Source organism: Mus pahari, chromosome 14 (genome assembly GCF_900095145.1).
Source record: "Mus pahari chromosome 14, PAHARI_EIJ_v1.1, whole genome shotgun sequence".
In the NCBI taxonomy this organism is placed as follows: domain Eukaryota; kingdom Metazoa; phylum Chordata; class Mammalia; order Rodentia; family Muridae; genus Mus; species Mus pahari.
In genome coordinates this window covers 48632810-48648415 of record NC_034603.1, presented here as the reverse complement: position 1 = coordinate 48648415, position 15606 = coordinate 48632810, and the positions used below count along the sequence as shown (strand labels likewise).

At 49.0% G+C, this 15606-nt stretch overlaps 1 protein-coding gene across 2 annotated transcripts in view; it reads left to right on the top strand.

Moving 5' to 3' along the window:
* Asic2 (acid sensing ion channel subunit 2) overlaps positions 1–14333 on the top strand; it is a 1084476-nt gene extending 1070143 nt beyond the window's left edge. For both annotated transcript variants that reach the window (XM_021211869.2, XM_021211868.2), the window contains exons 4-10: positions 1575–1725; positions 3801–3857; positions 4685–4838; positions 7953–8044; positions 11180–11259; positions 13017–13085; positions 13452–14333. In XM_021211869.2, the coding sequence (XP_021067528.1) occupies positions 1575–1725; positions 3801–3857; positions 4685–4838; positions 7953–8044; positions 11180–11259; positions 13017–13085; positions 13452–13553 (705 nt within the window). In that variant the 3' untranslated portion in view covers positions 13554–14333. The remainder of the gene's footprint in view (positions 1–1574; positions 1726–3800; positions 3858–4684; positions 4839–7952; positions 8045–11179; positions 11260–13016; positions 13086–13451) is intronic.
* The last annotated feature ends 1273 nt before the right edge of the window (positions 14334–15606 follow it).

The following is a 15606-nucleotide window of genomic DNA, read 5'->3' as shown; positions in this document are numbered from 1 at the left end:
TAGATAGATAGATAGATAGATAGATAGATAGATAGATAGATAGATAGATAGATAGATAGATAGATAGATAGATAGATAGGAAGATCAGCCTTGGCTCCACAACAAGTTTGAGGCCAGCCTATGCTAAAAGTGACCTTGCCTATAAATTAAGTAATTAAATACTTACAAGGGCTTCTTCATAATTACCAAAATCAACAATCAATCCAAACACCCACTATCAGGTGAACAGATAAACAAACCAGGATGTGTTTCATAAGCTAAAGAACAACTCAGCAGAAAAGGAATGAACTCCTGGTGCGCTCCCACGTGGAACATCCAGAAAACCATTATTTTGAGTGAAAGAGGTAGGCAAAGGGTGCATGGGAAAACTATCAATTATCTACTTGAAATTTGAACTATTTGTAGTTTGTCTGTTTGAAAAGAGGGTAGTCAGGGCCGGAGAGATGGCTCAGCAGTTAAGAGCACCGACTGCTCTTCCAGAGATCCTGAGTTCAATTCCCAGCAATCACATGGCGGCTCACAACCATCTGTGATGGGGTCTGATGCCCTCTTCTGGTGTGTCAGAAGAGAGCAATGGGAGTGTACTAATATACGTAAAATAAATAAATCTTTTTTTAAAAAAAGAAAGAAAAGAGGGTAGTCTAACAGTGGTAACAGAATTCAATAAAGTGGTTGCCCGGGATGGGGGTGGAGCACCAGTTAGGAAGAGGCATGAACTCAATTTCTATAGGGATAAAAAGTCACATGTCTTGTTTGATGCAGTGTGTACATGGGTGGATGGTACACATCTGCCAGAACTCAGACTGTGCACTTAAGATTTTTAGTGTGGCCGGTATAGTGCCTCTTGCTTTTAATCCCAGCGCTCAGGAGGCAGAGGCTGGCAGATCTCTGTATATCCAAGACCAGCCTGGTTCACAAAGTGAGTTCCAGGGTGGCCAGGGCTACGTAGTGAGACTCCAAAAAAAAATTCTCCCCCCAAAAAGATTTGTGGTGGTGTGTTTGTGTGTGTGTGTGTGAGAGAGAGAGACAGACAGACAGACAGACAGACAGACAGAGAGACACACACAGAGAGAGAGAGAGACAGAGAGACAGAGAGACAGAGAGACAGAGAGAGAGAGAGATACAGAGAGAGAGAGAGAGAGAGAGAGAGAGAGAGAGGTTAAGAGCAATTGCTGTTCTTGTAGAGGACCACAGTTCAGTCCCCAGCACCCACCTGGTGACTCACATCCACCTGTAACCCCAGCTCTGAGGGATCCAATGCCTTTTTCCGGCCTCTTCAGGTGCATGTATCATATATGTATCATATATGTTCCTACTCATAGGCACACATATGGACACACACACACACAAAATGAAATATTTAAATTAAAAAACTGAGAGCAAGATTCCATGAAAACTGACAAAGGTGGGACGAGAGACAGACAATGAAGGTCCACAAGACCAGCGGACCTGGAGATGCTCAGTTGCTTATTTGCAAATCGAACAGGTAGACCACTGTCCAACGGAGTCCATGGAGACTGAACGAGCATCCTCTGCCAAAGCTGACTGCATCCTCCTCCCTGTCTGTCTTACAGCTCACATATCTGCCCCCGCCGTGGGGGGAGTGCCGGTCCTCAGAGATGGGACTCGACTTCTTTCCTGTTTACAGCATCACAGCCTGTCGGATTGACTGTGAGACCCGCTACATCGTGGAGAACTGTAACTGCCGCATGGTCCACATGCCAGGTGGGTGCCAGAGCCCCCAGGAAATACCTTACCCACTCCTGGAGGATACCTGACCACTAAGGGGTAGATGGAAATTCTCCATCCAGTAACCAGGGGCAGCACCCTGGGATGCAGGAGTGCCCAGATGTGTGTATCACCTCCATCCCAGCATCCCATGCTTGCCAGTTGTCTGCTGCTCTCGCCTCCTGAGTTCAGCGTCCAGATAACGGGATGCATCCTGATAATGTGCCTGTTGGAATATCCAGATGTCTGTGGCTTTCACCCAGATGTTTCCCTCCATACACCCAAATGTCTAGCACTCTTTCGAGTGCGGCAGGAGTCTATTAGTGAGCAAATAAATGTGCCTGTGTTGATGCTTCTGTTGCCAGACTAACAAAGCTTGCTGCCGTCTCATTAGAGGCAATCCGCATGTCAGAGGCTGGGTGTGGAGTTGAAGCTGGTGTGGGCAGGAGAGTGACAACAAGGATGGGTAGCTGAGGTGGTAGGCATGGACCTTAGCTTCTATTTCAGGCTTCTCCACTCACTGTGTGGGCTGGTCCACATTACTAACCCTCTCTGTTCTTACGTTCATTATCTCATATTTTTAAATGCCCTGCACACCATAAAAGCCAGTGATGGTTATATTAGTGCAGGAAGAGTTTGGAATAAGAAATCACTCTGCTAAAGACCTAATGGGAACTTGGAACTGTTCCTTTTGATATTTGCTCTTCTGGGTGCGTGTCCTACATTATTTAAGCTTATTTAACAGAATCTTTGTGGTGGACACACACACACAGGTTCAACACCTGTCGATTTTGTTGTGACAACTCTCAGGCGAGTATCCTCATGGCTGAATTTTGAGTTGTTTCATTAGTGATCAGTAATGATCTTAACCATTCAAAATTAGAATTGTTGATCTTTAAAGTGGCCACTGTTCAAAGAGACTTTGCCAGTACTGTTTAGATCACTAATATCAGGAAGGAAAGACATAGGTGTGGCCCCAATTTAGCCACTCTGGATCTTGAAATCAGCATCACTTCCATGGCTGGGGTCAGAGGCAGCTCTGAGGGAAGACTCAAGAGAGGGGCTTTGTAGAAGCTACAAAGGCAGTGGATGGTCCCCTAGACCCAGGAAAGACCATAGTTCTCTCCCATCACCAGTGATGCCTGGACCGGCTGTGGGCCTACGAAAGAGCAAGAGAATAAATGAGTGTTGCTTTAAATGCTGACACTAAAATTGCCTATGAGCTTCCTGGGAGACAGGGCAAACCACATCACTTAACATGTTATTATTGGAAAAGGGAATTGTACCAGCTCTTCAGTGCTGGGGCGGGGGAAGAGGTGTCAAAAAAAGATATTCCTGAGGGACCTTGAAGGTCCACAAGGGGGAAAGGGGGAAAATAAAACAACCAACAACAAAAAGGAGATCTTTGTGTTCTCCAGAGAGTTCCCAGAAAGGAACACCCAGCAATAGTAAGCATTCCTTGCCTGGTGCTCAGACTAAACCAGCTTCTAGCCCATAAAACCTGAGCCAGAGGCAAGCAAAGTGAGATTGCAATCATTCTACCCATGATGCGATCCGTGACCTGCGTGATGATGGACAGAGCCGTGGGGAGGCCCAGGGCCAGCCCTGGTTGCTTGTAGCAGTGTGGTGTGCTGAGAAGAAGCCGCCCCAGGATGCCAAGGACCCCTGCTCCTTACCGCCTACCTCACCGCCAGCAGCCTGTTGATGCTGAGGTCCATGGCTTTCTACTTGGAAGCCTCACACAAGGGGTCAAGGAGACCCCATGGGCCTGGCTTAGAACCTTAGGACCTTGCCTTGTCCCCAGTCTCCCAGACAAGCTGCCCTATCATCCTCCAGAGCCCCTAGAAGAGGGCTGGGCAGCTCCCATGGTCTCCTCCTCACAGAGCAGATCAGAAGTCACCACCAGATCCGAAGACACTGAACAGTGGCACCCACGAGACCCCTGATGACAGCTTATCCCTGTGGGTTTGGAAGTCACTCAGTGCCTGGGCCAGTGAGGTGCCGCTGGCTGGCGTGTGTGGCCCTGCCCATGTGGTTAATAGTCTTTCTCCCTTTGTTTTCCTTTCCTGTAGGGGATGCCCCTTTCTGCACCCCTGAGCAGCACAAGGAGTGTGCAGAGCCTGCCCTCGGTCAGTACTGGGGAGAACAGAGGGAGTGGGAGGGTGAGGTGGAAATTGTGGGGTCATCTGATGGGAACACAAAGTCAACCATGGAAAAAGGAACGGGGAAGGGATAGTGGCAAAGAAGCTCTATAAGGAGGAGTAGCTGCCTGAAGCTGGAGAGGAAGAGAGAGAAGGAGGGCTTTCCTGGAGCCTCATGGATGAGGGCCGCAAGGGGCACAAAGATGCTGATGGAAAAGAAATAGACTTCACGGGGAATGGAGGATACAGGGAGAGGGCAGAGATAGAAAGAGGGTGGCCTGAAAGAACTTGGTTAAACACACACACACACACACACACACACACAGAGCCACCAAGTTCATGTGCAAGCAGAATGAATGTCTTTCACATGCTATGCGCCCAAGGGAATGGAAGCGGTGGCAGAAAAGAAAGGTCCTCTTCCATCCCATGCCTGCAAACACAAGCCATTCCAACACGGGGGTGGGGGGTGGGGGGTCCTGCCCCATACCATAGCCTCCAGTGCATTTGAGGGCTAATTGCAGGCTCCCCATCTGGAAAGCCAGGAGAGAAAGGGAGCACACAGCCGTGAGGTGAGGTAGCCCAACAGCTGTCCTGCTGGCCATCTCTCCTCTCCAGCCCCAGGAAAAAGCAGAGCTGTAAGCAATGCTGAAGCACCCTTGGCAGCTAGCTGCAGTTGGTAGCACACTGAATGAAAACAAAGCTAAGACTCCTGTTCTAGATGTCTGAGTGTTACTCACTGTCTCCCCCCAACAACCCCCTCCCTCCTGCCTGAACCCCACACACACCTGCCTGAGACCCTCTCCTCTCTCCTCCAGGTCTACTGGCAGAAAAGGACAGCAATTACTGTCTCTGCAGGACACCCTGCAACCTGACCCGCTACAACAAAGAGCTCTCCATGGTAAAGATCCCCAGCAAGACGTCAGCCAAGTACCTGGAGAAGAAGTTTAACAAATCGGAAAAATATATCTCGTAAGTTAAGTGGAAGGGAGGAACAGGGGAGGGGGCATTCAGAAAGAGAAAAAGAAAAAAGAAAAAAAGAAAAAGCAGTTAGCTCAATTTAGCAAACATTAATTGAGCACTTGCTGTGTGCCAAGCTCAGAAGACAAAGCCACAAAGAGCTTGCAGCCTCCTGGGGAGGTAAGTGCAGGGATTGAAAGCCACATAGGGCAATGACTTCTGGGACAATGTTGGCTATAACTGAGATAGGCAGACATGAGGGGAAACCATGGTTGACTGTTGTTGGCTCAGAGCGAGTTTCGGAGAAAGCTTGACCTTTCTAAAGAACGTATAACTCTCTGTGTGGATCTTGAGCCTTCTGTTCCCTCTTCTGGGAACACTTTTCCTGCCATTCTGCCTAACTGGTCCTCGCGTGATACCTGACTCTATTTAAATAACTTGCCTTGGAAAGTTAGATTGTGGTCTCCCTCCGTTAGTTTCCTCCCCAGGCACTGTGGCTTTTACCTTTAGAATATTGCAGCAGTTTGTGACTTGCAGTTAGACAAGTGGTTTGTTCGGGGAAAGGAGCTGATTTGCTGTATCCTTCAAGATTTAGGTTCAAGGAGGGGGTTAGGCATGAAGAGATGGACAGCCATTGAGAGTGCATATTGCTCTTTCTGGAGTACTGGAGTTCAGATCCCAGCAGTTCAGAAATGTCTATAACTTCAGTTCCAAGAAATCTGACGCCCTCTTCTGGCCTCTGTTGGTATATACACACAAGTGCACATATACACCAAGACACTCACCCACATGTAATATGTAATATCTATGTATATACGGAGAAGAAATAAGTTTCTCAGGAGAGTGATCCAGACCATCATCAGACCTCATGGTGGGAGGGTATTAGACAGAAACAACAGCATCCCAAAAACATGAGCTGGGATCTGAAAGGGAAAGAGGGGCTTCCCTTTAAAGTCTGGAAAGGAGCTTCATTGGCAGAAATAACTTAAAATGAGGGTAAGAGGATAAAGAGAAAGCTACCATGAAAGAAGTGGGTGGCAGGGAGTAGAGTGGGACCCCAGGAAGAAAGTCTCCAGATGAATCCCAAGACAGGGGAATCCCCAAACCTGACTTTTGTAGATTTTCAGAAGCTGTAAAGAACTTTATAAAACGTGGCTTAGTTTGGAATAGCAGGCATGACAAATAGCACAGTAGAGTCAGGGACCATCAGTAAAGACCTGTCAGCCACAGCATGGACAGTTTAATGTTAGATTCCAGGGACAGAGATACAGAGCAGGAGGACACGGCAGACAGCCCCTCCCTGTGTTCTACCGTAATTCCACATTCTGGGTCCTCCTACATTGACACCCTGCACACCCATCATAGTGGGACCCTCCCTAATGGCAGAAACTTCTTGTTCTTTGCTCTCTACTAAGTACCACTGATCAGGCCCAGACCTGGGGCATGCGCACGCACACACACACACACACACACACACACACACACACACACAAATCCTTTTCACAGGGTTAATGAGCAGGTGACAGCATCCTGGGGGTGACTTAGGACAGAGTTGGCACAGGATACATTAGAGACAAAGGGAAAGAAGGACACGCCACAGGTCATACAGAATAAGCTAATGGCAAATAGAGGTTAGAGAGGGAAGTGCTTAGAAGAAGGACACATGTCCTTTTACCAAAACAACAGTACTAGATTCCTCCCCCGCCCCTGGGGTAGGGGAGGCTATGATCTCTTCAGCCATGGCCTTTTAAGGTTCACAGTAGCAAACATAGATTCGCTCTTGTGGAGCAGGCCTCAGATATAATCAGAAAGCAGTTGGTTACCCCCATAACCTTCATGCCATCTTGTACCATATTGCGTTTCCCCGGGGTGATCAGTGTTGTATCTCACAGCGTTCACAACTAGGTAAGACCATGGCTGACTTTTCTATCGCAGCACCTGCCCAGCACCTTGAAAGCTGGCCAGCAAGGGGGGAAACTTCCAGCTCCATTCCTGACTGAGTCTCTATGCCCTGCCACCAAAATCTGTGTGCAATGGCTTTACCACGAAGTCTTACTACCTAGTTTGGGCAGGCAACCAAGAGCAGTGACAATAGCCACTGTCAGATTGGTAGTCTTGACCTCTGCTCCCCAACAGAACATTCTGGAATAATAGACCCTACAGCCGTGGCGCCCAATGTGGTAACCGTTGGCCATGTGTGGCTGTGGAGCATCTGCAATGTAGTTTGTATGACCAAGAAACTGAATTGTGATCATCTTTAATTGGAACCAATATCACAGTTTCAGAAAGAGCCTCCAGGTGGAAGCCAGACGGAGGAAAGGGAGCCTACTCGTTGCTGTAAAGTTCCACAGTGTGGAAAGTCTTGCTTCTTTCTCTCCCAGCCACTCTCCCAGTGTACAGTCGCCAGGCCTCTTCCTGAGATGACTTCTGATCAACAGGTTGAAAACAAGAGGCATAGAGGGCATGCCAAGCCCCCCACCTGACACCCCCCCCCCAGAAAGAGGCTAGGATGTAGGAAACACCAGGCCCTGCTGCTTAGCAGACATTCTGCAAGTAGGAATGAGTTTCCCTGCCAAGATGTGTCTCATTAACACACCTGCCTGCGGGAGGAGCACGGAAGGAGCCCAGGACTTTTGCCAGGAATCCCCGAGCTGCCACAGGCTTGCTCCCCATAATTCTCCCCAACTCTGGCAAAAGACTGAGCAATGCCAGGTCAGAGCATCCCATTCCAAAAGGCTTATTAGGGAATCTCAGGAGGAAAATGGGCACTCTGGGGAATGGACCATAAAGGCATGGGTGTTCACCTGAGGCAGGCACCCAAACTGAGGCCAGTCTACTCAGGAGATTGCTGGACTCATTTGCATGCTAAGAACCAAGCAGATGCTGGAAGACTCAGGAATGTGGGTCCAGGCTGGGCTTGCAGAAAGAATACCAAGGGAGAGAGATGGGGGCAGAGGTAAGGACAGACAAGGGACACAGCTGATAGGAGTTCTGCTTCTAGAATTCTACTTTTGGACAGCTCCCTGGACCTCCCCTTCTCCATCCATCCACAGGAAAGCTGGGTGAGCCAGTCCCTTGAATGCCGAGGGCTCTAACAGTGTGTGGTACTTAATTTTCCCTCTGCAGAGAAAACATTCTTGTTCTGGATATATTTTTTGAGGCGCTCAACTACGAGACAATTGAGCAGAAGAAGGCATATGAAGTTGCTGCCTTACTTGGTGAGTTGTAATGTCTGCCACATAAATTTCCACATCTCTTAGGAGGGATAGGGGGGGAGGTGGGTGGGAGACAGGCAGGCAGACATGGTAAGCCTCCCAAGGAGGCAAACTTTTTTCTAATGTACTAGCTACCTCTTTTATTGTTGCTGTGGTAAAGGCTATAGGTCAAGTTCAACCTTTAGCTCAGGTTTTAGCCTCCTCTGTGTTGTAAGGAATGAACATAAAGGTCTCTCAGGGCCTGCCCTCTTGGATTCCATAGTCTGTGTGTCTAGGTTGGAGTTAGCATCCCAGGGCCTACGTGCTAGCAGGAGCATTGAAGAAGGGAATGTTTAACTTGGGTGGTCCCCAGGCATCCAAACTCTCAGGGACCCCGATGGAGCCTAGACAGCAATGCACTGAGAAGCTAAGCATTGTCCCCTGGACCCAGAGCCCTTTCTCAAACAAGAAGAGATGATCACCCCAGGCAGCCACCAACCTGACTGCCACTCTCACACTATCCACGTTGGCTGCCCTGGTCCTGATGGGAAATAACATACAGAAGGAATTGAGTTCAACCCTACCCTACCCTACCTTACCCTACCCATTTGAACATTCCCATTCTGTTCAAGGGCCCGGCCCCTGAACCTGTGCCACCTCCTACCCACTCTAAAGAAAGAACACAGTGCAAATTAAGGGATAGTAGCATCCTGGAAGGGGAAGGCTCCACCCGGAAGTATAGAAGGACGATCGGGCTTTAGACTACCCTTCTGAAGGGTAGTTGTGACAATTCCGACAAGGGGCTGAACCCTTGCTGAACCTCGGGTTTCTGTAAAACAGGCTTCCTATCACCTACCCTGTCGGTCTGACTTTTCGTGACGGAAACAACTTAAAGAGGGGAAGAGCTTGTCTGAGCTCATGATTTCAGGGTTTTCAGTCCAGTGTTCTAGGAATAATGTGATTGGTAGAGCAGCCAGAACATGGCAGCCAGAAGACAGGGAACAGAAAAGGAGGGAGGGAGGGAGGGAGGGAGGGAGGGAGGGAGGGGAGGGGAGGGGCAAATATGCCTGTGCCAGCAGACTCTCCTTTTTCCTTTTCCCTTTTCCCTTTTTCCTTTTTCCTTTTTCCTTTTTCCTTTTCCCTGTCTACTCCACCCAGTTACAACCCATTGAATGGTGACTCCCTTATTTACAGTTGTTAATCATCTTGGAAATGTCCTCTAAAACCCACCCACGGGTATGCCTTTCCAATCTCAAAGATGCTTCCCAATCTAGCCGAGTTGAGAATGGAGATCACCCGCCCCACTTAGGTCACTGTGGGAGTTAGCTCAGATAAAGCCCATCAATAGCAGCTTGTGGCACCTTGCCAGAACCCCGGCCGCATCTGGTGTGACCAGGGCCGTGTGAGCATTTCTATATTCCATCAAGAAAGGGAGGGACAAACCTTTGTAAAACCTGGAGATAGTTGTCACTTAGACACCTAGGTTATTGTGGTTAAAGGCCCACAGAGCACAGGCCACACCCCAGAGCACAGGCCACACCCCTCACTCACCTCTGGAGCTCTGACTGCCATTTCCCCTTTCCTTCCCCAAGAGGATAGAGCATGCACCCTGTACCACCCTTGCTCACTCATGCTCGCTCCCCACCCCTCTCTCTCCGTCTCTCCCTCCCCCCCTCTCTCACACACACAGAGAGAGAGAGAGAGAGAGAGAGAGAGAGAGAGAGAGAGAGAGAGAGAGAGAGAGCGCAAAAGGGTCCAGGCTTTGAATCAGTCATGTCTGTATCTGATATCAGGATGAGCTTATTTCCGGCATCTTGTTCCTGCCCAGAATAGCCTGTGAGGAAATGGTGCTGCCATCTGTGCCTCCTGTGAGGGAAGTGTGTGCCACATACAAACCTTCAGCCATCAGGCCTGGCTCAGCCTTTTCTCACCACTGTCCCATATGCACACCACTCAGCACCTCCATGTTAATACGTACAACATACACACTGAAACTGAAACCAACCTACAGATCCATGTGCCCATGATGCTCCAGAACACACACACACACACACACACACACACACACACACACCTGCATGGTCCCGTGTCCCACTGCACAGCTCCAGAGGCACATCCATGCACACACCAACCCTAGGCAGGCACACTTCATGCCTATATGCCCACATACTCATTACATTACATACACCTTCATAGCACACACAGGAACACACTCACGCCTACACAATGCTCACACATGCTGTACACACTCAGACACACTCCAGCCACATTACACACAGACACACACAGACACAGACACAGACACAGACACACACACACACACACACACACACACACACACACACACACACACTGTGTGCCTAGAAAGAGGCATGCACTCACATAAAGCAATGATCAGCTACCTGCATTCTGTACCCTGTCTATGCTAACTGCATTCCAGATGTGCTGCACACCAATGCAAATGCACCTCTCACACCTGATGTGCTCCTACAGATGTACACACTACCCAGTAAGCTTGCTTTAGAGCAAAGGGGATGGACAGGAACAAAAGGAGGCCATCGTGAGCCTAGGTAGGTAGGGTTAGCATGAATAGTGGCACAAATGAGCATGGTTATTACACACTGCTGAATAAGGAGGTAGGGTTCTTATATACAGCTGAAGGAGTCAGGCTCCACTGATCTCAGTAGGAGCAGTCTCCAGGCTGTAAATGTGTGGGGGAGATGTCAGTAGTGAACATTTTCTACACACACTATCTACATTCACACACAGACCTGAAGCAGGTTTTGCCATCCGTCTGAGCCTCACCCAGGGAGGGTATTGCCTCTCCCATGAGGTATCAGCATTGGGATCCTCAGCGTGACAGTGCCTGTGTCAATGATACACATTCACTCAGGACTTCGTTCACTCACACGTAGGCCTGTGGACCTCATCAGTGAGTGGCCAGCTCCAACCCTGCTGGCTAATGACATACTTGGCTCTCAATGTCAATCGAAGTGAAGGTGGGCCTGGCAAAGGACTGCCCCCCCCCCCGTGGCCAGGCTCAGGCTAACCTTGGAGGGGGCACACTTAAGAGCTCCAGCTTCTATGTTCATCATCTCTTCACCCATTCCTGGATCTATGTGTAAAACCCAATCTCTGGTCTCTCCTCTTCCTCTGCAGGTGACATTGGTGGTCAAATGGGATTGTTCATTGGTGCTAGTATCCTTACAATACTAGAGCTCTTTGATTATATTTATGAGGTAAGATTTGGGGTTACCCTCGGGGGGAAACGACAAGATGGCGGAACACCCAGACACAGAACCAAGCATGGCTAAGGCAATAGCTTCATTCCACCCACACAAAGACACTTCTCCTAATCATGGGGCAGGAGTCTTAAGGAGACGTGGATGTGATAGAAACGGCCACCCTCCTCCTCTCTTTGGAACTGTCCTACATCATTGAGAGGGAGTAGAGTGATGAGAAGAGGCCAGGCTGTACAGACGACAGCCCTCAGTCCCTTCCACAGCAGGACCAGGGCAGGGTTTCATATCCTTGGTGAGTCCACATCTATGTACAACACATCACATACCCAACATATTACATGCACGTGCATCACACACATATCACATTTAAGCATACATGTACCACCAATGTACCACATGCATTCCCAGAACACTCACACATGTGTGCATGCGCGTGCACGTGCGCGCGCACACACACACACACACACACACTCAGACCATATTCACAGATTTGCATACCACACACAGCACAGAGTGGAGTACACACCACTCACAAGCCTGTTCTCTGAGATGCCTGCCTTCTATGAACTGTCTTCCAGAGCCTAGCCAGCCCTCAGGAGGGAGCATGCCCCAGAAAAACCCATCAGTCCCCAGAGAGGAGACTACAGTGCCTACCAGTCACTTCTGCCACTCACAGTCTAGGAAGCTATAACCTTTAGAGGTGCCTGGGGCCATGTTTCTCAAAGATTCTCAAAGAGGCCCAGGAGCATGTCAGTTCTTCCGACTTCCTAACCCAGGCAAGAGAAAGCCTGCCCAGGACCACTATGCCCAGAGGAATCTGGGCAGAAAGCCAGGCTGGGCCAGCTATCCAGAGAGCGGCTGAGTTAGTAGGCTAACCTACCTATGAATAGGTCCTTGCCAACTCTGCCTTGCTCCAGTGATTACTTGGAGACCTTCATGTCCCTAGCCACAGATGGGCAATACCGCAGATGGGCTGGGTATGCCTTCCTGAGACTGGTAGTGGGTCCAAAGGTCCTGCAACACTCCCACACAGGACTGTCACTTGGGACTCTCTCTGCCTCCTCATTATGCTTCCCAAGGAAAGAAACAAATACCCCCTAGCAGTGATTTTGGTAGAGCCCCCTTGTTCCTCAGCACGGTGACTACAACCCAAATAAAGCCAGCTTCTTGTTCTGCTTTATGCATTAATTCTTGTGAGAAGCAGTACAAAGTGAATGGCAAATTGAGCCACATTAGATAGCATGTTTATGAACTACCCCTAATTGCTATGAATAAAGTGTCATAACCTTGGGCGTGCACTCGTCCTGTGGAGTTATCTGCCCTTGGAAGTGAATAGCAAAGCTGGGTGTGGTGGTATATACCTGGAATCTCAGCAACGGGGAGACTGGGGTAGGGGAATAGTGGACTTGAACTTGAGCTACACAGTGAAGAGATCAGAGGATCCATGGGGCTCTGAGCACACCAGTGCCTTTAGCTTATGTACCGGGGAAAGCAGTCCACACAGCAAGGTGGAGGCCTCCCCATTCTCCTCCAAGATCTGTTTGCAGCAACAAAATCACATGGAGTCCAAAAGGCAAGCTTGAGAAAATGAGGTCCCCTAGGGCTGTCCACCAGGCATAGTTCTCACCATTGTATGTACAGCCACAGCCCACACTGTCACTGCCTATGTGACACCCTAACTCAACTCCAAGGAAGGAGTTTGGCCTTTGCAACTTCCCCCCAGCCTGACTGTCCATGTCCTGTCGTTCTTACAGCTGATCAAAGAGAAGCTATTAGACCTGCTTGGCAAAGAAGAAGAGGAAGGGAGCCATGATGAGAACATGGTAAGACCAGCTTGCTGTGGACTAGCTTGCGTAGGCAATACCAGATATCCTGCAAATCAGATATTTACATTACGGTTCATAACAGTAGCAAAATAATTTTATGGTTGGGGGGGTCACCAGAAGAGGAGCTGTATTAAAGGGTCGCAGCATTAGGAAGGTTGAGAACCACTGCCCTAGAAAAATCAGGCACACATTCCAAGTCCAGACATCTAGCCCTTCCCCCTAAGCCATCGCAGGTCAACCAAGTCAGCCACCATGTTACCTTGTACCCACTGGAGTGTTTTAAAGGCTCCCACCGTGCCTCACCGGACTTTGCGGTAGATTTTTCTGAATAAATGACAAGTGCCCCCTTTCTTTTCCCTACAGAGCACTTGTGACACAATGCCAAACCACTCTGAAACCATCAGCCACACTGTGAATGTGCCCCTGCAGACAGCTTTGGGCACCCTGGAGGAGATTGCCTGCTGACACCTCTCAGGCAACCCAGCACCTCCAAACAGACCTTAAAGGCCCAAGACCCAGGACAGGGGACAGCAAGCTCAGGTGGCATAGCCCCTGAGGACAGAAAGAAGCAAGAGCCCCCCCATACGCACACATTGCGAACTTCTGCCAAACCTCACCTGGCCACATCTGACATGAACCGTCCCGGGCCCTGCCTCGTGTCCCTCATAGGACCGATGAGTCACGCTCCGGAACTGTCCAAGAACTAACCTGCCATCACATCTCACTGCCAGATGTACAAAGCACCTGCATGCTCAGACTTCTTACAGCGCCGCCTCCACTTCCGTCTTGTACATGATATTTGCTCCGTGCGGTTTCCAGAGGGAGCCCACTCTGCTACCCGGGCAGTGGGACCAGGTTCCAGACCCAAAGTCACCCCGAACCCAGCTCTGGAATCCGAAACTGCACGGTCAAGAAGAAAACCACAGAACTCTCTACGTTTAATCCTTGTGTTGTTTGTGAAGGTTCCTAGCCTTGTGCCCCAAACTGGCCCACGGGGCTCCTGCACTAAAGGTGACCAGTACCAACCTCCTCCTCCTTTTCTCAGCACCTGTGGAGGAAGTACGGTGGCCTGGGTGACCCCAGTATTTGTCCATGGAGCCACATTGTTCTCTCCCTGTGACACAGCTGTAGAGTCTGGTTTTTGTTTTTGTTTTGTTTGGGGCAGGGGCTGTTGTTTGTCTATGGAAGATTTGTTTTGCTTCGTCTCACGGTCTTCGGTTTTGATGTTCTAAGGTTCGGTTTGGGTTTTCCATAGTTTTTCTTTCTTTCTTTCTTTCTTTCTTTCTTTNAAGTTTATGTGTGCCTTGGACATGCAGAAGCCTGCACAGTAAGCGCTTTTAGCGACTGTCCCGTCTCTCCAGTCCCCTGGAACTGAGATTCTTTTTTTTTTTTTTTTAAGATTTATTTATTATTTATTTATTTACTTTTGTGTCTGAGTGCTCAGCTACATGCACAGAAGAGGGCATCAGATCTCATTACAGATGGTTGTGAGCCACCATGTGGTTGCTGGGAATTGAACTCGGGACCTCTGGAAGAGTAATCAGTGCTCTTAACCACTGAGCCATTTCTCCAACCCCTGAAACTGAAATTCTTCTTCTTCTTTTTTTTAAGATTTATTTATTTATTATATGTAATTACACTGTAGCTGACTTCAGACACTCCAGAAGAGGACATCAGGTCTTGTTACAGATGGTTGTGAGCCACCATATGGTTGCTGGGATTTGAACTGGCGACCGTTGGAAGAGCAGTCGGTACTTTTACCCGCTGAGCCATCTCACCAGTCCGAAACTGAAATTTTTTTTTTTTTTTTTTTTTTTTTTTTTTTTTTTTTTTTTTTTTTTTTTTTGGAGTTTATTTATTCGTGCTTCGAACCACAGTCATATTAAAAGCTGGTCTTGTGGAAGTGGCCACATCATCCTGCCTTTTCTTCTGCATCTAGGTCTCTGTCTCTGAGGGCTAAGGAAAGCCTCAGACCCGCCAGCCAAAAAAACAGGCAGAGGGTTTACAAAGTTTCACTGACAGCGCTTACCCTTATAAGATGTACGTACTGTGTGTTTTATCCTAAGCCACGACTTTGTTAGTTGACCGCATGACCCACTAACAGGCTAAAAGCCTGTGTGCTTCAAAACGCCACCCAATGTAAGTGTTATAAACCAGGGAGAGATAGAGAAGGTTATCCATGACAGAAAACCTTAACAGAGATCTTCCTGGGCCCCCATGCTCTGTCTGCTACCCTGGGTCCTTCTAACCCTGTCTGCAAGTTCAGGCTAGACATAAATCCAGTGTGGCCTCTCACCTCCCTCTAACCCTCTCTCAAGCCCAGGGTTCTACCCTCGTGAAACTGACCTACCGTGTCTCTCCGGCGGTCACATCAGCAGCGCCTTGTTCTCTGTGGCTCCTAAGAGGAGATCTAAATGGGACACAGGGTTGAAGGGACCTTTGCTGGTCACAGCTGCATGCCCCTCTGAAGCCTCTAGGTGGGACATGATAGCTTCTTTTTTGGACAGAATCATGCCAC